Genomic DNA, 24541 nt, shown 5'->3' on the forward strand with positions numbered 1-24541 from the left:
GGGATTGTCTGTTACGCAGTTTTCATTAGTGTTCTCCCTTTCTCAGAGATAATGTTAAAAACATATTGGAGAGTAATGCTTTGATGAACAACCTTTTGAAATGACTCCCAGTCATGAGAATTAGAAAAAAAAGGCAAAGACTTGCTCATACATTCACCATGCCTGCCCAGGCCGGCGTGAAGACATCGGCTCAGAAGCAAGAAAAGAAACAAAGAAAAAAACTGCATTGCAAGATTGACAGAAATTGCATTAAATCTGTTTAGCATATTTACTGTATATAACATCTGTAATGTAATATATATGTGTGCATATATATATATATATATATATATATATATATATATATATATATATATATATATATATATATATATATATATATATATATATATATATATATATATATATATATATGCAATTCCTCAATAGCGTTTACTTTCATAACACTGATTGAAAATACCCTGCAGTAGTTACTTTCATTGAGTAGGTGTGTGGGACAACCTTAACAAAAACAGAGTCAACACAGACAAGTGCTTGATTGCCTCATTAAATACCTTTGATGTCTTTGTAAAGAGTCAATGAGTTATCTTTAAGTTGTCGCTCCATCGCTGAGTCAATTCACCCCTTCACCAATTTTCACTATAATTTGAAACCTACAAGCCTTACAGTTTCATCCCTTCCTTCTTCTATTTCGTACACTTGAACAAATCATTCAGTACTTGCTTGCAAACTTTTACCATGGAGTAGCAGTAGTATTTTTGTCAATTATGTAGATGAATGATCATAAAAACGAAAGACTTGCTCATGTTATTCTGTTCAACTGTATGTTATAACCTGAAAGGTTTTGCACTACGCTCAGATTTACTTTTGTTCTAATTACCATTGAGGTCAGAAGAAAAAATCAGGGTTTAAATCTCAAGATTTAAACGTCCTGACGGTCTACAGCATCCTTTGTATGCAAAGCAAGGCATTTACAAAACAATCAAAACTACAAAGATACTAAATGGTGAAGGAGTGAAATGACCTGCTCCCTGCTGCTCCTTTCAGGAAAAGGGAATAAATGGGTCAGCAGGGGCTACATCTTTATAGACTAGACTGATCAATTTTAAATTGTGTCTTCTATTGTTGTGTATACCTTCCCTGCAACCCTGCCTTGAGGTCTCTCCATTGTTTGTCTTGGTGGGTGCAACAGAGACAAGGAGGGTGTGTATGTGCCATTTGTGTGTGTGTCCATGTGTGTGTGTGTGTGTGTGTGTAAGTATGCATGTGCAAGTTTCTACTGCCACTTCATTAGCTTGGAGCCATGAGGTAAATCCAGGAGCCTTTCATCAGTTCTGGCTGAGGGAAGTGTGTCCGGTGCAGACCAGCGCCGTTTACGAGGCCGTTGCTGCTCATTAGCAGGGGTGTCTGCAGCGTGTTTGCAAGAAGGGACAACTGTTGAAAGGGGTGGCTGGGGAGGAAGAGGAGGGGGTGGTGGTGGGGGTGGCATCTCCTCCCTATTCGAGCTGCTTGACTCTGCTGGACATCTGGGGAGGGGTTGCGTGCGATGGGCCCTGGAGCTGTTACGGCTGGGTGTCCGCTGAGTTTGGGTGGGCATTGGGGTTAGTGCCAGGCAAACATCACCCTCACTGAGCTGACGGCAGGGCAGGCCATACAGCTGTGTAGTTCTCTGAGGAGAGCAGGAAGACCAGCCCTGGTCTCGCACAAAGAATGGATACTCCACCAAGACCTGCAGTAACTCCTAAATGAGAACAAGAGCAGGATTACCTTGAAGTCAATGAGAAATTAGCCATTTAACATCACAACATGAACAACATTAGCTTTCTAAACAGAAGCATTCAACACTGAGGGGGCTGACCTGAGAGTTGCGATCTGTAAGGTGAACCTGCAAGTGACTGAAGCCCTGTGTACTGCTGGGGGAAATCATTAGCACAGTACAGGTGCTCAGGTGGAACTCTGGGGATGTATCTGCACTCCTCAGAAAGTCTTCAGTCCTCAGCTCCTCCACTCGTTTTAACCGACCGCTGGCCAGCTCAATAAGAGACCCCTTGGTGAAATGAGGTAGGAGTGCAGAGGGAGATGGGTGAAAGGCTGTGGACAAGGTCTGAGGGTTGGAAGGAGAAAAATCTCTCCCTCTGTCTCTGTTGCGTCTTCTCTCGCGTTCACTGTCTCTTTCTTGGTCTTTGTCATGTTGTAATTGCTTTTCTTTTACTTTACCCCTTTCCCTGTCCCTTTTGACGACCTTATCTCTTTCTAGGTCTCTGTCCCATTCACTTTGTGACCTGTCATGGCTGTTAGGCATACTCAGGGGTGAGTGTGGTGAATTCCTTAGCGTGTGCTGACTAGGACCCGGCTCCCTATGCAGACTGTATGAAAGTGTTCCTGAGGAGCTGGGGAGAGGGTAGGCCTGGGCATGAGGGCTGGGATGGTTGACTGATCCTGGGGAGTAATGTCTTTGAGTTTCAGTTGGAGTAGCCCCCACATGGTCTAGAAGTCCACCTCTGCCTGCCCTTGGGTCCGGTCCAAGTGTATGAGGACTAGTGGGGAGTGAAGTAGCACTGGTCTTCCCAGAGTGATGAGTTTCCTGCAGCGAGGAATGTGGCTCAGGGCTTACTTGAGGGTGAGAGTCTGACAAATATATCCTTGTAGAATGGACAGGAGAGGTTAAGTCCTCCTGCTGTCTACGTCCTCCATTGGCATGCAATGTGTACGGGCTGACCTCCAGCCTAGATCTGCTGCTATCATTCCCATACTCTCCAGTGAGCAGAGGTCTAGAAGATGAGGCAGTCCTGCTGCCTGGCCCATCCAAGCCATTGGGCCTCTTGCTGATGTACCTAGGTCTTACCTCAACTAAGCTGGGGTCTTGGTGATACAAAGAGGAGGGGCTAAACAGGTAGGGAGGGGAAAAGAAAGGGCTATAATCCCGACGACCAGTATTAATGTAGGACCACATCTCTCTTGTACTAGCTGGAAAAGGAGTCTTAAATGTGGAGGAAGAAGAAGAAGATGGGGAGGGGGGCAATGACAGGGGTCCCTCCCCTCTGAGCCACCTGGAGTGATGGGGCAGGTGTGGGATGAGGGGATCATCTCTCCAGGCAGGAGACCCTGAGGTCCTTCTTTCGCTGACCTGGCCCGGGAAAAGTGGAAGAGAAACTGGTGAGGAGTAGTTCAAGGTCCATGGTAATGGCACGTGGAGGCCAGGTGTTGAAGCAGGAAGGGGTGGAGGGCTGTGTAGGAGATGGGGGTTTGGGTCAGAGAGAACTCTGTCACTGGTTTCCCTGCCTCCGTCCCCTCTACTTGTGGTATGGCGGCTCCTGAATGGCACAGGCGGTTTGAACTCATCCAGAGGGACGTGGTGTTCTGCAGATCCTTGCCGAGACTCCCTCTTTTTGGGAGGGAGGCGCTCTTTGCTGCGGTCAGGGCTTGGATTCATGGGTGGGCTCCAGCAGCAGTGGGGGCCCCCTGTGTGTTAGTGTAGGCTAGGTCACATGGGCCTCACGGGAAAACGAGGGGTGCACACAGAGGGGAAGGCCAATACACAGCATCACTGTTGGATCGCTGTTGCTGCTCTTGCACTGAAGCACCACTCACCTAGAGAAGAGCAAGAAATAAAGAGACAGAAGTGGGAGAGATTAAGTGTGAACATTGGGAAAGAACAGTCTGTTAGGTCCTGGCATCAGTTGTAGTTAAGACTTAGCTGTCAGTATGGTCAGACATACAAACAAACATTCAGCTGTACCAGACAGATGGAGCAAAATCAGCCACTCACTCTTTATTCCAAACTACTTTGAAGAGATTAGAAACTTGCAGCTTTCTGATGGTTGTTGCTAATTAGTCATTACTTAATACGCCCAGTGTGGTGCGACTGAAACTACCCATCTTGCTCATTTCATTCAAGCACATTACTCCCACATGTGAGCTAAAAATACATTTTTGCAGCCAGTGAAGTTCAGAGGCAGTGCAGTACGTATGTACAAAAACACACACAGCGAGGCCTGACAGCAGGAGAGTTTTCATCTCTGACTCTCGAGGGATGATTGGAATATGTAGATACGCTTTGGTACCACTTTCATGATCCACCCCCACGACACCCTCGGGTGCTCTCTGTATTCTGCATAAGCTTACTACCAACACCCCCACAACCCTTTGCTTTCAGATGCACATATGGACAATAAAGGACAAATACTCCCTCAAGCGGCTGTGCGCATTCCCCCAGTGATAGACAAAGCTGGTCACTGCCTACCAAAAGCTGACACAATCACTGTTGATATTACCACCAGTTGTTGTAGACACAGGGTATGTGTCTTTGCATATTAAATAGGCACCACAGCAGGGGTTTGAGCAAATATGTGTGACTGTGTGTGTGTGTGCAGACATGTTTTCCATGGTTGATCTGTGCAAATGTGTCACGTTTTTGTTTGGGAAAAATCTGTGAATGTGTTCAATTGTTTGAGTCTTTGTGTTTGAGTCCTCGAATGTGTCAGAGATTTTTCCAGCCTCACTTCATTCAGTGAGAAGTGCGGGGGAGCTCCACTAATTCTTCCCCTAGTGTTTTAAAAGAGCCCTTTTGAAATGATGGCTGCGAGTCCAGCCGTTCCCTCCTCCAACACGTCGCTCCTCCAGCTGCTGGCCACTCAAGCCCCACACTCACCCGCTAGTCTGTCAACTGCTAACCAACTCCCTGCCGTCTCACCATCCGCCACACCGTCTCCATGGCAACTGTGTCCACACATATGCACACTCTCATATACATCCAGCTGGTTAGTGAGGTTAGACGGGGATACTTTTTTGGAGAGGCGGGTGTGCTGTTGCTCAATCAAGAGACTTTGTCCAAAGCAGAGCAAGTGTAACAAGCTGCTTGAGCATCTCATATTAAACCAAAAACGGGGTGTTGAGAGATCTCGGATGTTAAAGAGAGTGAACATGACGTGATGTATACTTGCCAACCCAACAACGATTTAGCAAACACTAAGTAATGCACATCTGATAATAATGCAGGTGGCAAGTTATATTTTTTATGCTTAAGACTCATTTTAAAATCCATTAAATAGTTTTTCTTGCTAAATTCCGAATTAAAGACAGGATCAAGAGTAACTAGTTGATTTAGTATTATGCACTATGCATTTACTCCATTAATTTCATCACTAGCCTCTTTGCAAATTCGACTTCTATCACTGCGTCTTGATTTATTTGTACACCCTGATCACAGTCAATCTTTATCAGAGAAATAATGGGTAACCATGGAAAAGGAATCAAGTGTCTTCATAAGGACCCTACTGTCTTTATGAGAAAACAAGTGTCTAACCAAGAAAACAAGCTGTTCTGATATGTCAGAGGGAGTGTAAAGCGGAGGAGAAACTATGAAACTTTTGCAGTCTCTGTAGTTTTTTAAGGACTTGGAGTTCATGCTAAGAGAATGGTTTCAGCAAATTTGAGTATGACAACAGAAATGCCACGTATCACACACTTAAAAAAGGGATCACAGAGTGCTGGACTTTTCAAACTAACAAAAGCTATCTGAACGTAACAAATTTCCATAAGACCACATGGTTTTATGGTCAAACAAACATACCTGCTGTTAGAAGTAATGCACCAGTTTTCAGCCATCATTGAAATCTTTAAGTAGAAAAAAAAGCAAAAGAGGAAGAAGTCAACCCAAAAAAAACTTGCTGTAACCCTTCAACCATGGCCAAAAGGTTTATAGAGAAGGAAATTAAACAAAATGTGCAAATCTGATGAAGGATAAAAAAAACATTACTATAGTACTAAACAACTTTTTATAAGTCCTAGAAGTGGATGAAGGTCTGAACCAGCAACAGACCTTCCCGTTTTAGCTGATCGTTTAAGAAAACCCTTGTTCTGACTAACGGATGCAAAATCCTCTAATCACATGAAACAAGTATCAAACTCTTTGGACACAATTCTCAATGTTATATCATTCAGATTTCCAGAAGATGGGTATTCATCCCCTTATACACACACACACAGACAACAACCTCAACATGCCACTAAGAAAACTCTAGAGGTGGCTTCAGGTAAACTCTTTTATATTGCCGGAGTAACTCAGCTAAGGTGTGGTCCTGAACCTGAATAAAAATTACAAGTTTTATACATGTCCAGTCTGGTCCAGCTAAGAAAGATTGGATGCAATTCAGACAGAAACATTTGCTAAACCCGTGGAATTATTCCCAAGAACCCTGGGCTGTCATTTGATCCTGAGGTAGTTTGACTAAGCACTATGTATAATGATCTAAATACTGTATATGGTGAGATTTTCAATATGTATTTTTCCGTACGATGTTGTATTTTTGTTTTTCAATTTTTCATGTCTCAAAAAAGAATTTCAAAAGCCTCCATTTAAAAAAAGCCACAAAGTCACAACAAGATATAACGTTTTAATGTACTTTACACAAAAACCCCCCGCTATTAATTGTTTGTGTTTAAAAAAAAGGAATTGCAATGAATAAAACATATCCGGTTTGTTTGAGGCTAACACTTCAAACATAAAATTATGAACCTTGAACAAGGGCCCTTGAAGTGATATATTTTTTAATTCTAGAAAAAATCAGTGATATATGGTCAATAAAAAAATTATATAGAAAATATTTATTTTATTTTCATGTTATGCTGTAACTGATTTGAAGCAAATATAAAACTTGTAATATTTTAAAACATGGTAATGAAGCTAAATATTGTAAAACACGACTCAAAAAACAGTATTAGATTTTAGAAAGCGGACTGCTCATAATAAGTTATTTGCTTTTAACTTCTACTTGTCCACTCATAATGTTTTGCGGAATAGAGATTTCTTAATAAGAAAAAAAAAATCTGGTTTTGGCGTTTGTCCTCAAATGACTCTTACACCCGCGTCACCAAAAAAGACTTAATATAAATATGCAAAAAGAGTACAACGAAACAAAGAGCACAATTGTGCATGTGGAGGAGTTTGAAAAGAAATGTCTCCTAACAGAATACTCCTACACTGTGCAGACTTACACACTGAGCTAGAGTTTAGCTGGAGCCACTGTTGTTCTACAGTAACATTTTAATACATCCAAAGGAACAGAGCACATACACATAATCATAATGCTACACGTTTCTATACCTAACATATTCTAATAAGCTTTGGGTTTTGGTCGGAAAGTCAATTAAAAAAAACAATTGTTTTAGAAAAAATGAAATCAACTTTTTTTTTTAAATCAAGAAGGCTTATAAACTCCTATTGCCTATATGCATTTCTGCATTGCTATACATTATCCCGCCTTTTTTCTTCATGCTTTTCACCGACAAATGTGAAACATGCACCCAGACTCATGGCTGCAAACCTCAGATAAAAACAAAGTGTAAAATGTTGCTTCTGTGAAACTTGAAAAATTAAGTCCGTTGCAATAAAAGTAAGAGAAGAGCAAGGAACAGATTTCAGCCCTAAGAAAGTGTGTCAGAACAAGCAGGTGGATGAAGTTAGCAGCTGCTGTGATGCAACACTGACCTTGGTACCGGGGTGAGGAGATGTCCCATAGCTGGCTCTCATTCATATTCTAGTCCTCCCAGGGGGGTCAGCCCACCTCCCAGCTCCTTACTGTGCCACAGTGCTTCCTTCACAGCAACGCCACGGGCTTCAACACCCGCAGATATCAGCAGCCTGCAGCTACGCCCTGCCTCTGATCTCTGAACGAGTGAAATAACACCAGCGAGCCCACCAAACTGAAGGAAAAAACTGAGAGTCTGCTATCCGTCTCTGTGTCTGTTGTGCTTGTGAGCATGTGTGTGTCAAGAGATTTTGTGTGTGTGTGTGCCTGTGTGTGTGTGTGTGTGCCTGTGTGTGCAAAGGACTGAGGAAATGAGTAATATCTAGCAGTGAGAAACATGTCTGCTATGCAGAGCCACACAGGCAGACCAGTTGCTGCTGCCGCCCACTTGCTTTAATCACTGTGAGGGATACAAACATGCATATACACATATATATACATGCGCTCATATGTATGCACAGTCAAGGATGCAGACTGTAGATCCGTTTGCTGTCTGATGTCTTTTACTTCTAACAAAAAAAAACAACAACATTTGATTTAGAAAACATGGACTCCTGCTAATCAGTCAATGAAAGAGCAATCAAATCACCAATTTATGTCTTTAATGACATTTACAGAAGACATGCTGACACGCAGAAGAAAGAAAGGGATGGAAGGGAGGCAGAAAGACGGTTGATGAGAGACAAGGAGGGACGTGGTAGGAGGCTCATCCTACACACACTCTCAGACTTAGGCTTTTGCTGCTGCCTCTGACTCAAAACTAAACCTCACATCCATCAACACACAAACACACCGAAAAGCACGCGCGAACACACACACACACACACACATACACACACATACATTCGTCTGAATTTGTGTCCTTTGTTCTCATCAAAGCACTTTATGACAAACCTGCTTGTTAAGAGAGCTTTTATGAATACATTTGATTTGACTTCATATGCTTGTATAGACACACACACACACATAAACAGTTGTACACACACTGAAACAAGTTCATACGCACACCGGAGCGCTACAGGGGAGCTCTGAATGATTTGCTTCAGTGATTCAGTCAGTACGAGTGGAGTGTGATGGTATGGCTGCCTTGGCTTATTAGCAATCCACTGGTGAGTGTAGTGTTCATTCAGAGTACAGAAACAATCAGGAGACATGTATGGACAGGAAACATAGCTACAGAAGGTTTTTTAGGGCCATGTTCTTTTAAATCTTCTTAAAAGGCAGAACAAAAGACAGACTTTTACCCACAAACAAGACATTAACCTCGACTCACTTCTCAACCTCAGTCAAACAGAAGGGTTAATCAGAAATGGCGGTTTGAAATAAAAATTCTGCTGGAGGCTCACACTGAACCATCCTCACTGGGAGGCGACAACTGCCAAAAACGTCCCCTCTGACATTTTACAGAATGTTGCTTTTATTCTTTTTTTTTTTTAGAGCAAACACTGACTGAAGATGATAGACACTGAGGTTGTGTGGGCACGGCTGCTGTCTGCTCCAGCAAATGTTTCATGTGGGCAGAAACGTAAACGAAGAATTTCGGAACATCCTGGATATAGGGCCAAAACAGCTGCAGGGCCGCATGATGATTAAATCATTGCCGTGCGATTAATAATGGACTAGTCTTAAATTGTTGAAACATGAATTTGAAAAAGACAACTTATTAATGAATGCACTACATCTCCTTAGCCTTGACTAAACAGACTCAGCATTCATAGAAAGAATGAATAAGCCAAACACGGGAAGACTAACTGAAAATAACAATTTCTTTGTATGGAGTCGACAAAGAATTGTTCTCTTGACAGTAAAGCTAAAAAAAAAAAAAAAAAAACATTTCTATGAATTTAATATTCAAATCAACCGCAGACTTACCTTGGCTCTAAGTTAAACAATCTGACGCATAATTATGTATCATACTTGACTTCTTCATTGCATTCTTTGACCAAAAGCATCAAAACAAGGACTCCAGTTAGTGAGAAATAATACAGGTGTTAAATATGGGAAATCAATTAAATAAGAATACAGGATAGATTTTTAAATCCCTTCAAAAGAACACTGTTTTGTAAAAGTACTCACACCATCAAACACATTTTCATAATTCTACCATGTTAGAACCACAAACTTCTATGTGCTTTTGGGAAGATTTTATGTGAGAGGCCAAAATAAAGAAGTCCAAACTTGTGAGATTGGAAATAATGGATATCATTTTAAAATCAAAGTTTCTCAAATGGATAAAAGTTGGGCTTTGACTGGGCCATTCTAAAATATGAATATGTTCTCATTCCTTTCCCCTATTTTCAGGTTTTTGTAACCTTTAGCCAGTTTTCTTCCAGTATTGCCCTGTATTTGGTTTCATGCTCCAGTGTAAAGATGGTATGTTAAGTGTGATGTGCAGTGTTGGTTTTCCCCAACACACAAGAGTTTATATGTAGGTCAAAAAATTCCAGTTCAAAGACATTTTGCTCTCATGTGATCAGAGCACCTTCTTCAACATGTTAGCTGTATCCTATACATGGCTTGTGGCAAAATACAGACTAAGCTTCTTTTGACCTCCTTCTTGCCTATCTCATTTAAAGTTGAGGAATAGATGAATAAGTTGTCCTATATACGGATTCTTCATTCCTGAGCTGTAGATGTATGCAGCTCCTCCAGAGTTACCATGGCTTCTTGGCTGCTTCTATGATTAAAGCTATTCTTGCTCATCCTGTCAGTTCTGGACTACCACCTCATGGGAGGTTTGTATTTGTCTCATACTCTGATGACACAATATTATATTGTATATTGAAGTAATATATCAAACGGTTTAAGTATGTGTCTGGGACTGGGCCGCTAAAGTCTGTCTGACTGCCACCCAGTCGACTTTGCACTGGTCCCTCTACAATCCGTTGTGGTGAGTTTACCGATCAATCTATGTTCCTCCGCTCACCTAAAATCATAAAATTTCAGACATGACGAAAAAAAAAACAACATCCTGGATACAAGCAGCTGAAATTAGCTCTGCAGGGTGGCTGGGCACTCCATTACAGTAACGGTGAGGTGCTCAACCATCTGGGAGGGTGTCCGAATGGAGCCACTGCTCCTCCAAATCGAGAGGAATCAGCTGAGGTGACTCAGGCTTGGATTCTGAATGTCCACTGGACACCTCCCTCAAGAGGTATTCCAGGCACATCCCACTGGGAGGAGACCCACGGGGCGGGCCAGAGACTGTGGTCGTTTTCACACCTGATAGTCCGTTAGACTCGCTTTGCTTAGGGACCAGATTGTACATTTTCAGCTGGTGCGGTTTGCACTTTGTCAAACGAACCTAACCTTTTGACCAAGCTGTTCAACCCCTCGCCTGTGATGGAGCTGTGGTGGCACTGCAGCAAGAACCACAGAAGGAAAATGGTTGGTCACCACAACACAGCACAGCTTCATTATCTGCAAAAAATGTAAACAAAATGGAATGGCAGCTAATTTTAGCTGTGTTATTGCCATGCTGTTTTTTGGCAAGTGTGACAGACAAACACAATTCAACAGTGGGCTCAGTATGAGCGGAAGACACGGCAGACGTTATGTTTTACACAAGGCTGGTGAGACGGCTTCCGTATGAGGCGGCAGAGCACGAGCGAGGGCACATACAGCTTCATTAAACCTATGTCATGCTTACACAGACGTCTAGCAAGGTATTTCCAAGAGTTACTTAATTAGTATTATTGCTTAATTGCATTTTTTTTTTACCCAAATTGCCCGATGCTGTAGTCCACTTCCTGCTTTTGGCGAAAGCCAAAGCAGGAAGTCCGCATGGCATTCCCATATGTATTCAATCCACTCCAGAGTTCAGTTCAACTAAGCGGAGTCCTAGGTTTTGAGGCGGACCTGATTTCATGTTTTTGGTTTGCATCAGTTTGTACATCAACACCTCCCAAAACGAACTGAACTTTCTGAGAGTCCGATTAAAGTGAAATTAACATGGCTGGTGTGAATGCACCCTATGTCTCTCGGCTGGCTGCTGGGAAGTGGGACGTCTGGGCGTCTCTGCTGAGTTTGATGCCCCGGCGACACAGTCCCGGATGACGACAAGAATGGGTACATTCAACAGTGCTCTGTGAATACTACTTATGTTTTAGAACCATAACTTAAACTTCTCCACGATTTTGTGCCTGACATGTCTGTCTGCTGTTTTCCTTGGTTTTCATGATGCTGTTGGTTCTCTAACAGACATCTGTGGCCTTAAGAGAAAAGCTGGATTCATACTGAGGTTAGATTACACATAGAAGGGCTGTTTTTAGCAATTAGGTTACTTCTGAACCCACATAATTGTATTTAGAGGTATTAAATAAAAGTGGCCATCGTACATTTTTTTTGCCACACTTAAAGATTTTGATTTGTAAAAGCTGATGGAATTGTATGTCGTTTAAACTGCACTTACTTATGCACAACTTTGTGTTTTTAAAGGTGAAATGGCTCAAGTGGCATTGATATTTTTGCAAAACAGCGCACAACCTTATAAATCACATAGCATGAGGTCCTGATTGATTTGGATTTGCACATGACTGTCTAGTCACAGCGAAAAAGAATGAAATAGTAACGGATTGATCACAAAACTATGTAATACTGTATTGAGATATAGAAATGACTACTGTGTTTTACGAGTAGAACCACCCTCGGCTATTTAATACATCCAAAACACACAAACATCAACACAACCAAATGCACAAGAGATTCATGCAGCGCTGCCAGTCATTTATAGCACTCCCTGAGTCATTTGGTGGCATATACTCTCCTTCCATATCTCCTGTTTCTCTCTGGTGTTGTACTGTGTAATCTGGCCATCTCTTTCTCTCCCTCTCTCTCTTTCTCTCCCTCTTTCTCTCCCTCTCTCTTTCTCTCTCTCACACACACACACGCTCAGCGATACACACAAACAGGGTCAGGTCTCGACAAGAAAGGTCAAATGAGTCACACGGTATTCAAAGAAATCATAGAACGCCAAGTGTAAAAAAGCAAAGACTTCAACAGGTGAGTGAACATTTTACTGTTATACTTTGAGGGACTGATTTATAATAAAGCAACCATTTGCTTTGTGCTGTCTTTTTTTTTTTAAATCTACCCTTCCTCATGTGTAGAGCTGTATTGGGTGTCCTATCACGTTTCAGCCAGAGAGGAAGATCTATGATGGACGTCTGATGCAGCAGAAATTTTGTTGCTGAATGTAATAGATCTGAACAGAGGGGAAGAGTAGAGGAGACCATGGCGACATTAGGACAAAGCACAGAGACAGAGAAATAGCGAGATGGCTGGACAGACCGCAAAGTTTGATTCAGGGGAGAGTTGGAGTGAGAAATTAACGCAGGGAGGGGCTAAGGGAAGGAGGAGAATACTACGTCGGTGGCTTACGCTACAAGGAGCCTGGCTAAGCTGATGAAAGGACAGAGTGATACAGGCTATAGCTTGTTGGGCGACAGGCCAGGTTAGCCTTCAGGGCCCTGACCTATTCTTCTGCAGGATGAGCCAGCAGCACTGCCTCAGTCAAAACAGACACAAAACAAATTGGCCTAAGGGCTTAGTTCCAATATCATAGGTACACACAAGTAAAGAGGCAATGTAAGATGAATATAAAAAAAAAGTCTCCGTAATAATCTGGTACATTTAGCCATTTAATTGTTTAGTTATGTCTAGATAGGAATTAGACTTCTTAACATATGTTGTAAATGCGTTAAATATATTGGTAATTTAATATAACTGAAGTTAATTTACTGTGAATAATATAAACTGATCCAAATAAATTGGACATTTCAAACCCAAAATTTTTATTTTACCAGCATCACACTTAATCTAAAGTAATGTTAACGTTTTGGTGTGGCCAGGCCTGTGGTGGGAGGTCCAGATTAGAAAGGAGGCCTTTCAGCATCAAAAACGTAAAGCTAATCTCTGAAGATAAATTGTGAAAATACAAGCGGACACCTATACATTTTTTCCAAGATAATTAAGAAGGCCGTACATAATTTGCAACATGCCATTCTTTAATAAAATCTGAATAAAAAGTTAACTCTTTTATAAATTGCTACCTTTTTTTATCTTTTGAGCAATGCCTTACTTCTTAGAAGAAATACACTTTGTGGTTGAATGAATACATACATACATATATACATACATACATACATACATACATACATACATACATACATACATACATACATACATACATACATACATACATACATACATACATACATACATACTCTACAAAACCCTTGCTGGCAGAGGACTCTTGTAGTGTGTGAGTGATTCAGACACTGGGCTTAGGTCTGTAATGTATTGCTGGGCTAATCCCTCGTGAATCCTAACTGGTACAGCCTAAGGCAGGCTTAGTATAGTTCTGGGGAGGAAATCCCCCCCTGCATTAGTGGTACGGACCATTCGCCCCTAGGGTATAAATAGGGCAGCCACGGCTCCTTAAGCTGGCTTTTACGCAATATCAGTTAAAAATATGACTTGACTAATTACAAGCAGGTCAGCCAGTCAGCAGAAGTAAAACATTCCTCCACCTCATTCTGCTTTTTCCTCTGACCATAGTGGGGCCATCCGCTGCAACAGTGCCCCTCAGTCTCTCCTATTGTACGTGTGTCTCGGTGTGAAAAATGCGCTACAGTTTACGTGACATTTCCAATTGTGGGTTTAATACCATTGTCATTTCTGTGACATTTAAGTTGTTGTTTGATGGGGGTTCCATTTTTGATCTCATCAGTGTGAGACTCATGATTTACCTCCCATGCAGCATCTGAAACATCAGCTTTTTCAAACCACAAGAGGCTGAACTTGGTTTCTGCAAGCAGTTATGATGAAAAACATGCACAATAGAACTTCAAATGTGATACTATAGATAAGGTGACAGCAAGTGGTGATGTCACACAAGGCTGATGCACAGTCATGCTTTTCTATTTCTGTTCTTGCAGCTATTTCCCAAATTAGCTTCCCAACTTTTTGTGTTAGTGTGTGTGTGTGTGTGTGTTAATGTGTGTGTGTGTGTGTTGGCTCACTGTTTTTCTGGCAGGAGATCTTCTCACTAGTATGTGATATGATTAACCAGACTCAGAGCCTTTGATGCACTCTCGTGCTATGAGATCACCAGCTTACAGGAGAGGGGGAAGCAGCGGGAGAGTGGTAAGGAGAAAAAAAAAAGCTTTAAAGAGCAAGGACAAGCGTGTGAAGTTTCAGTGTGTGGATGTGAAAGAGGAGGTGGGAGGGGGGCTACTGTTTCTTTTTAACATGTGCCGTTTTTGGCTTTGTCCCCCTATTGAGTGCCAGTCAAACCTGGGGTTTCTGATCGTTCTCTGTTTCAGCAGCTAAAATGTCAGCAAGCTGTAACCAAACATGACATCTCCAGGGAGAGAGCATGGCCAGGTCTCTCACCGGTAGCTTAAGTGGCATTCATATTCAGATAGACTGTCTAGACTGGCTTTACAGACTCTGTCTAGAGTACCTTTATCACTGCTGGTGTTGAAGGCAACGTTGCTATACACTACCGTTATTGCTGCCGCTCCACTACCCCTCCCACACCATATCTACTGTCATTTACTCAACACATTGCCTAGGGCGCTTGCTATAGAAAAGTGCTGCAGATTAAATAGAACTGTCTGAATAGATAAAATACCATTTTTTTTGCTAGAGCTTTAACAGGAAACTACTTCCATACCTTTGCTGATAAAAACTAAGAAGCATAAATGAATTCTCCGAATGTTTGGTTAATTTATCTTAATTCTGCACTTGAGTAAAAGGGATTCCAAAAACAAGCTGCTTAAGGACAGGTCTCTTGGAAGCAATTGATGCAATGGGCTGCAGGGTGTCTCAATGTCACATTCGCTACACAGTAACACCAAAACTGAGAAAAAGCGAGCTTGCATGCATGGGCTCCAGCAAAGGAGAAAAGGCAGGTCTAACTGAAAAATGGTGGGTGTAAGTGGTGGGAGGCAGGGTTTAAAGGTCACTGACCTCCATTGTAGTTGAAATTGTGGAGGAGGAGAGCACACTGCTCGATCACAGACAAAGGTTAGAGTCAAGGCCAAGGAAAACAATCCATATCAAGAAAACGAGCAAAGTATGTGGTTCAAGAACTGACAGCGCACACAGGTGTTCAAAGATGACCAACAGGGCAGATTTACTGCTATATATGTAAATTTTGTACATGCATCACAGATCTGGAAAGAAATGCATTGCTATGAAACACCCTGGCCTCATGAGAGGACTTGAACGACAGGTGTGCTTGTCACATTTAAGTGGTGTGGCACAATGTCAGCTGTGTTCAAACACTGGCTTCTATTTTGGCTTTTTCATCCCACTCCTGGTTCCTTGGCTCTGATCTCAAACCTGTTCTCACATCAGATCAACCGGAGGAAAGTCCAGATTTAGGAAGGCCAAAAATGCAAAATAAATAAATAAATAAATATTAAATGGTTTCAAATACAAAATGAGCACAATAATGTTGTTCTCATGGTTCACTGCAGACTACTTAGAAAGATGCATGTTATTTGTTGGGTAATTTTGCATTTACATTATTGTTTTTAGATTTATTTAATCATGAAATGCAGTTTTTTTTTGGAACAGAATTGAACAAAACAGGAAAGAATATTTAAAATATTGATTTATTAAAAAGTATAGCATTTAAATAATATTAAATTAACTATAATATAATATAATATAATATAATATAATATAATATAATATAATATAATATAATATAATATAATATAATATAATATAATATAATATAATATAACGAGATTACTGACCATAATGGGACAATTAGATCTGTTTTAGGTCTAATTGTAACCTTATGCTCCAAATAAGCAATATGCACATGCCATAGAGCTAGATAATTATGGGCTCAACACAGAGCCGTGCCACCTCAAGTTCAACATGTTGAACTTGTAGCTATCTTTTTCCTAAACAGCAGGTACTGATACCTTGAAAATGAGACTTCTGTGCCCCAGAAACTGCAGTCGGAGTCAAACAGGAAGTACATAATTTACACACACACATAACCGCGCAGTTTCAACTTATTTATTTTACTTTTAACTGGGAATTGGTATTTCCTTTAACAATTTCTATACTTGTATCTTTTTAGGTATAAGAAAGTGCAGCAGTTTCAAATGTTTCCTGTAGTGATGGCATTTATAGGTTGAGCAGGTAGCAACAGGTGACTAATGGATGGAAGTTTCTGACAGATTAAAGACCAAAATCTAGGGGTTACCGAGTGTGGAGATATACAGTCTTAAGTAAGATATTTTGGAAGAAAGGATGTTTATTACTAAAACAGGGGAGACAGTAAATTTAACATGTATTAGTACCCCTTTGACTTCTTCACATTTTGTCAGGTTAAAGACTGAAATCTCGATCTACTTTAATGTCATTGTATCTGTTAGCCTAGGCAATTCGCACTTGAAGTGGATAGAACGGGATTGTTTTTCTGTTTGTTTTTTTTTTTACAAATAAAAAATCTACATGACAACTTGCAGTTATGGTCTCTACAAATCAGACCTTTATGGGAGTTGATGAAAAGGAAAATTCTTCTGAAAGAAACCAATGAGATGTCATGCCATATTGGAACACAAGAAACATGTGGCAGTAGATGCTCTGGTCAGATGAAACCAATGATGCCTTTTTGGCCATACATGTAACAAGGCCAACAAGCCAGCCACATCACTTTGTACACACCATTAGCTTCCAGTGCAGCATGGGGGTAGCAGCATTATGCCTTTATTCAGCTGGAACTTATAAGCTGTTCAAAGTTGAGTTGAAATGGATAGAGCCTCTATAATAGGGCCAGAACCAAAACACGGAGAAGCAGCATTTAGTTCCTATGCTCCACTTATCTGGAACAAACTTCCAGAAAACTGTAAAAGTGCAAAAAGACTGAGTTCCTTTAAATTGACACATTTGTTTAGGGTTGCCTTTGACTGCTCTAGTTAAACTGTTCTACTGAAACATCATGGTACAACATGTTTTTAATGTTCTATTTTGTTTCTACATTTTATTCCTACTTGCTTTTATTCTGTTTTATTTTCCTATATTTTAATCAAGTAAAGCACGTTGCATTGTTTCTGTAATGAATTCTGCTATACAAATAAATTTGCCTTGCCTTGCCTTAATTCAGAGTAATCCTGGAAGAAAAGCAGTTAGCTTTTAACAAATGTCGTGGGAGAGCCATAGAGTTTCACTCTCAAGTACGACAGCAACCAAAAGTATACAGTCACCGCTTCAACAGAATGGTACAAAAGTTTATTCATGTGCAAGAATGGCCCGGTCAAATCCCAGACCTAGATCTAATTGAACAGCTGCAGCAAAACAAATGAAAATGGGTAGAAATGTTAGTTTCTATGAAGAAAACTGGTATGGACAGCTTTTGCAAAAAGGCGTTCTTCAAATTATTGACTCATGTGGGCAGAACACAACAGCACACAACCCTTAGCATATAAAACATCCAAAACAATTTACCTTCTGCTTTCTAATTCTGAACTATATCATGTTGGCATGTCACACTGATTCCCAATAAGATACTCTTGCATTGTGGTCATGAAGTGTCTAATTATGAAAAACTTCAAGAGATATGAATGCTGTCGATTAAGCATTAGTTGGTTGAGTGAGTTATTTGTTTAAAGTTTATGTTTCGAGCATTTTCAATTGTCAAGTTGTAGAGTCAGTTTTTGTCCACACTTCATGAGTTATTGAAATATTTCGGCAAAAAAAAGAAAAAAAAGAAAAATGGGGGAGAAGATGTGACTCATTTCTGAGTGGATGACATGGAAGACAGACAAAGACATGTAAATGCTCGCCCATACTGTAGGTGTGACTTTTGGAGTGACAATGAGAGAGCTTATCCCTCGCTCTGTTTGCAACGAGTTGTGTTTCCTGATTTGCTGGAGAAGTAGTGAACATAGCTGTTAAGAAAACGAATCCTTGTCAGGGGTTGCCGAAGTTGAAACGTTTGCTAACTGTTGCTCCCACGAGCAGACCTCGGGTCGGATTTTGTGTCAACGCGCCATCCTGAAACATGAAGGACATGAGCGTAGATTCTTGCAATTATGCAAACGCGCAGCCTCAGCATGAATGCAGACTTCAGCCTATAGTTTTCCCTTTCTTTGTATTTCAGTTTCAGCCTCCCCACCTCACCCACTCTCGGTCTCCCTCTCTGTCTTTCCCTCTCACTTATTTGGGTGGCTGTTTGAGAGCATACACTCAGCGTGGGTGAGAGTGTGAGAGTGCTAGAGTAGAGTATATGACTGCTAACACAAGATGTAGGGTGTGTGTGTGTGTGTGTGTGTCTGCCTGTCTGCGTGGTGCTGTAGGTGGAGAGGCACAGCAGGGCGTGAAGGAGCGTTGTGATAATGACAGGCCATGCATTATATAACATGCAGATTGCATAAGGAGGAGATTATTTTAGGTCCAGATATTGAGGATGTATAAGTATTTTATTTTTTTTTTCAATGTGGGTGAATAGCACTGCGTGCACCTCTGAATGCATGTATGGGTGTTCGCGAAGAAATGTGCTCAATTTGTGTGGTTCCTTTCAAGGAGCGTGGGGGTGTAAGCAAACTAAAGTGTATTTTGTGTTTCTCTTTTCGAAGGGGGCATGGATGTTTTCAGCTTTCTTTCACTGCTATTTGCACATCAAAACAAATATGTGGGAATGCTGGGGCTTTTTTTAAATTTCTTACAGTGGGTATAAGGAAGTCTGTGCTGCTTGCACCCACTCATAATCACTTTTAGACTTCAGAGAGATCCACTTGAAAAAAAAAAAGGGCTGATTCTCCTTAGTGGTTAAAAAAAAAAAAGCAGAGTAAGTTTCAGTTTTGATGATTTTGATGTTCGGAGCGTGTGCAAAACAGAGCAACGTGCTCATCTTTGGACCTGGGAGAATTTTTGGAGTCTCCCTCAGTCACTCGCTATCGAAGCCGTGGTCCTCAGATACAGTCTCCGTGTGCTACTGCCTCACTCCATGCATGAGTGTGCCCCTGTAAAAATAGACCTCTTAAAGGGCCAGCAGCCACTCAACCTTCTCCCACAAGAGGTCTGATCTTCTCTTCCGAGTGACACAAGAAACATGGGACAAACTTTTCATTCAGCCACATGGTTGGTTGCGCTTCTGTTTCCCATAAGCTGTGAAGCAATCGCAGCCTATTCAGTCACACCAGGTGCCATTCATAAAGGCCAATCTCTGCTATATGTGATTACAATGTAAAGCCTCAGGCATTCTTCGAATACGTTAACTATGAAACACAATACAGACAAATAAAAATGTGAGTTTTAAATGAACCAGAATGCTCCGTGATCACAATTTTAAGGGAGTCCTTGTCTCCATGTACAATAAGTTATACATATTTTTTCTCACAGAAACTCCCTTTGTAACAGTTCCTTCAAAGCAAGCATTAGAGGAAGCAGTTATACAGAGAACTAAGACTTCCTGTAGACTCCAGCAAATCACCCCAGTAATTGAAATAAGTGAATTAAGTCAGTGGGGACAAATGGTGTAAGTCTTCGCTTGAAGGACATCGACAGTCGAGGACGACTGGAACTTGGTGAATTCTCCTAAATGCATATGGCCGACATGTGGCACGGACTGGGGCAACATAAGGATGGTGCCTGCTGTTGTAGAAAAAAGATGTACCAAAATCCTAAATGTGCACGCTGGGGTACGAGAACAGTGAGAAACCAGAAGGGATCTGTGAAGCGTTGGTGACAGAGCATACAAAATAAAACTCCAACGTTTTTACAGAGTCGTGCAGAGGAAAGTTTCAAGAGTTAGAAAGTAAGAAAAAGGGAATGAAAAAAATGTGTATTAGGAGGTTCTTCTTATATATGTTTTTTTTTTTTTACACATGCACCTGCACACCTGCACATTGTCGCTTTAAAAGGCATGGGGTATCTCAGAGATTTGACTCCAACATCTACTCATCGTGCTTTCCTTCTCCTTCTATTCACACCCCACCCCCAAACACACACATTAACCGGATGAACCCCACCCTTATCAGCCTTGCTCCATCCTTCCCAATTTAAGCGGGCTCCTGGAGGGCCCCTGGCTATCTCTGGACCAGGGCTATTTAAGCCCACTGCTCTAATTCTGAAAGCCCTGATCTGCAGTCAGGCTGAGAGATAAACCTCACACACTCAGTGACAACCTTCCTCTGGTTCAAACTCTCACTCACTGTTTTAGTCTTACAAAGACTCACATCGCACCCTTTCACCATTCAGTGTCTTCCCTAATAACTAGCTGACCTGCCTCGCTCAGAAAGCCATATAATGAAAATACTCCTAAATGAATCTTCTGACAGCATTCACTTTGTTTTTCTTGGCATCCAGAGTTGTCAGCACACCTGTGCTCTCTCTCTCTCTCTCTCTCTCTTTCTCTCTCTCTCTCGCTCTCTCCTTCACATACACATATGGACACAAACACTCTCACTGAGAGGAGGAAGCGCTGCGGTCACATACCTTGCAGGGTGCCTTTACGTAGCTCGTATCTGAGAGTTGTTCTCATTGGATCAGGCAGCAGCAGGCACGCAGGAATATCCAGTTTTGACACTGAGTCTCTTCCTCCTCCCTACTGCTCAGCCTTCTCTCCCTTCATCCAATTCCTACCTCTGCTCCTTCACTCTCTAAACGCCTCTTTGCTCTCTCTCCCTCCCTCCCTCTCTCTCTCTTTCTCTCTCTCTCCCTCTCTCTGTGTATCTTCCTTTGAGCGCGCTGTTTCTCTCTTCAGGCTGATCTTCCTATCTCCCTCTGTCTAAGTGTCACAAATCTTTGATCTCCCTCCTAAAACTTCAGTCTACAATCATCCCTCTTGGTGCGTCCCCTGTGCCAGACCAGGATACTTGGTAACTTTTCCTCTCTCCCCCCCCTCTGCCTAATATGCTCTCTGTCTCTCTCTGCCTTGCTGGGAGTGTATAATTAGACAGAGCTCAGTGGTAATACAGTCAGGCTCATTGTGGGAGCCTTAGCATTGCTGCTCAGGTTTGGCTGACAGCCCAGTGGCTTCACTCATTAACCTCCCTCGAGCTGCAGAGCGGCCCAGCCCACGAGCCTGTGCTATTTGCTGCAACACCTCAGCCTCTTGACGGCGCAGCCAATCAGAGGCCGCGTGGATGATGGGGGGAAAGGTGCGCTCGCTGGACACACGCCCTTGTAGATGAGGGAGCTAAACATAATCACAAAGCATCGGCACGCAGCAGCGGATGAAGCGTAACGCCCAGCTGGTCAAATCTGACACAGTGAGGTTTTCATCAGTCATAACAACTCATTTCTGCTTTTAGCTCAATCACTTGTTCATGATGTGCGTGTGGTGGCATCATGTGCTTTTCTTTGAGGCATGAAACCACAAAAAGAGCCCTCACACATTTTATTATGAAAGCACTGTGAGGTATGTGAATGTCCTGTGCAATTAAGCAATAAGTCATATGCTCTCTTTACTGTACTGCATGCCCCAGTTCCCATCAAGTATGACCTGGCAGAAACCATTTGAGTGAGGCTTCCTTTATCTCTCTCTAATCTATCTAGGGTATTTAACAGGGAAACGTAACAGAAAGAGTATTATAGTTTTAAATCACACATGTCTAACACATCAATATTAGAGTTTTAAAAGAACAGTACCTTCATTTTACCTCGCTCAAGTACAATGTTAAATAATTATATTACCCACTAATTAAAAGTAACAGCTCGTTCCACTTCCTCACTCAATCTAAATAGTAAGTAAACAAAACATTGTTATTCTCAATGAAATGAGGCAGCTTTGTAGTATCTCAGCAATACACAGCTACATCATTCAGTTTTTAATTGAGATAAGGTGTTACTCTAAAGTTATGCTTACAAGTAAGTTGTACATAGATAGATAGTTGTAGAAAAGTAGGAAGATAGACAGACAGAGATTATTTAAAAAGACTAAATTCCCTCACACGAGTGATTTTGGACTGTTGGAAGTTGGAGTACCCAGAGAGAAACCAATGCATGCATGGGAAGAAAGACCCCAGGCTGGGATTCAAACCCAGGACCTTCTTGGATCAGGAGCGGTGCTGTGCCAGTTTTGGAGTTCCCGACCCAGCCTCATGCCAAAAAGTAATCGTAAAGTAACCATAAATCTTATATTTACATTATAAATGTCTGAAATAAATAAAATTATTGATTTGATTATTTACTTTTTCTTTATTAAGGCTAATCACCATATTAACACAGATTTTTGTATTTACTCAGGTTATTATTTTCTAATATTAAAACTTGTTTGATCTGAAACATTAAAACACAAACAGAAACATTTTGTGGGGGGAAAGCACTTTTGTCACAGCACTGTAGCAATTAGATACTTCTTTCTCCTAGAAACCTTAAAATAGGAACGACAAGGGGATATGCCAATCGAGTGTGTCAATGTTTTAAGTCAGGGGTCGGTCAGGTGAACAAATTAACAAATCTATTAATCTAAACTTGCATATATCTACAGTAGGCGTAATAATTAAAACATTTAAACACACACACACAGACACACACACACACACACACACACACACACACACACAGAAATAGCAGGCTGAAATAGGAGGAGGATGGTAAAAAAAAGTGAAGAGGTATATAAAACTATATCTCCAAAGATCACAAAGTTATTAGAGTTAAATTATTCAACTGCACCAAAGCTTACCCAAAGTCTTTTGAAACATTTTATCAATATTTGTGGACCAATAATTATGGAGGGCCCTGTATATAAATGTGCAGAACGAAAAAGAAATGCTTCAGTCAGTTTCACTTCGGCGGTCAACTCAATCTTCTTCAGAACTCAAAAAGCAAAACTTCCTCAAAATTTTAAAGGTGCTATTGAGGTGTGGCTTGGAAAGAGAAACTATAGACAACACTCTGTGTAAATTCAAACAGAGCCATTGATTATTAAATCATATTTAAATTCTTGCTTTGCTCAAAGAGATCCGCTTTAGCAAACTGAATGTCTCAAACAGAACTGAAAAGACGTTGAATATTTCAGCAAAGGTCTTCAGTGATTTCGTGTCAAGCAAGCTTTATCGTTTGAAATTTTCTGTTTGACTGGAGCCCTGGAGTGGGAGGGAGATTGTGATCAAACAACCCAAGAGTGGTGAGGGAGTGACTTACAGCATTAATCAAGAAAGATCACATGGTGCGTGTGCGTGCCTTCACATGCACTCACACTCATGTGTGCCTTTGTTTTTGCTCTTGTGATCATTAGGTGCTGCGCCGGCCAAACGTCTTGGTATCAATTCCTCTCTCCTTCTCTCTCTCCCATTCTCACTTCTGCATTTGCGCTACAACATCCTTTAAAGACGGATGCAAATAGAACTGGGAAAAAACATTACTCTTATCGCTGAGTAAACATTCAAAAATGAAGGTTATGCAAAAAGCGATGCTGTTCATATTCGAGCTTTGAATTATGCATTCAGAAACATTGTGTTTCTGTAGTTTAGTAGGGATATTGCTGACTCTGTCAGGCAGCAATGTCAGATCTGTTTACTGTTACAGGAGCATTTATGGTTACTTTATTCTTGATTATATCAATCAGAAAGTGCAGCTACATAGACAGAGAGCCATTCAGGAAAAAAGTACCTGCGTCTTCAAATTAACACAATATGGTGCCGTTTTATACCAAAGATGGGTAAATGTGTTATTTCATGTTACCTTATAAAACTGAAGCCCTGTGAAACATCTGCGATTGCGTCCCTCACTCAAAACTCATGTTCCCTTCCTCTGTGTTCATTTTGCTTACGTGCTAAGATGACCACGGCATGTGTCTATGTGTGTGTGTGTCTGTGAGTGTGTGTGTATGTGTGTGTGTGTGTGAAAGTGACTCACCCCGTGTCAGTTACTCCTCTACTAAAGTGTCCTTTCCTTTTTTACTTCACACCTCTCCACTTTGCTATTTTAGGGCCATGTTAGCAGAACTTGTAGTATCTAGAGGATCATAAACACACACACACACACATGCACACACACTTAGAACAACATGCTACATCCACTGGGAGTGTCTTGGG

General features: G+C 41.3%; 1 protein-coding gene across 7 annotated transcripts; it reads right to left on the minus strand.

Annotated features, from left to right (window-relative positions):
* Positions 1–403: 403 nt before the first annotated feature.
* Positions 404–24258, minus strand: zmp:0000000926 (ataxin-1-like). 7 transcript variants are annotated; one of them, XM_036139476.1, is made up of 5 exons: positions 20997–21485; positions 7490–7704; positions 5573–5616; positions 1859–3591; positions 404–1741 (listed from the first exon to the last, which is right to left on the minus strand). In XM_036139476.1, the coding sequence occupies exons 4-5, from the start codon at positions 3431–3433 to the stop codon at positions 1277–1279; spliced, it is 2040 nt and encodes a 679-aa protein (XP_035995369.1). In that variant the 5' UTR covers positions 3434–3591; positions 5573–5616; positions 7490–7704; positions 20997–21485; the 3' UTR covers positions 404–1276. The 7 variants fall into 7 exon arrangements, with proteins under 7 accessions (XP_035995369.1, XP_021176603.2, XP_035995382.1 ...); XM_021320928.2 differs by lacking the exon at positions 7490–7704; XM_036139489.1 differs by lacking the exon at positions 20997–21485 and having other exon boundaries at positions 1859–3462; positions 7490–10180.
* Positions 24259–24541: the final 283 nt, after the last annotated feature.

Source organism: Fundulus heteroclitus, chromosome 1, assembly GCF_011125445.2.
Source record: "Fundulus heteroclitus isolate FHET01 chromosome 1, MU-UCD_Fhet_4.1, whole genome shotgun sequence".
In the NCBI taxonomy this organism is placed as follows: domain Eukaryota; kingdom Metazoa; phylum Chordata; class Actinopteri; order Cyprinodontiformes; family Fundulidae; genus Fundulus; species Fundulus heteroclitus.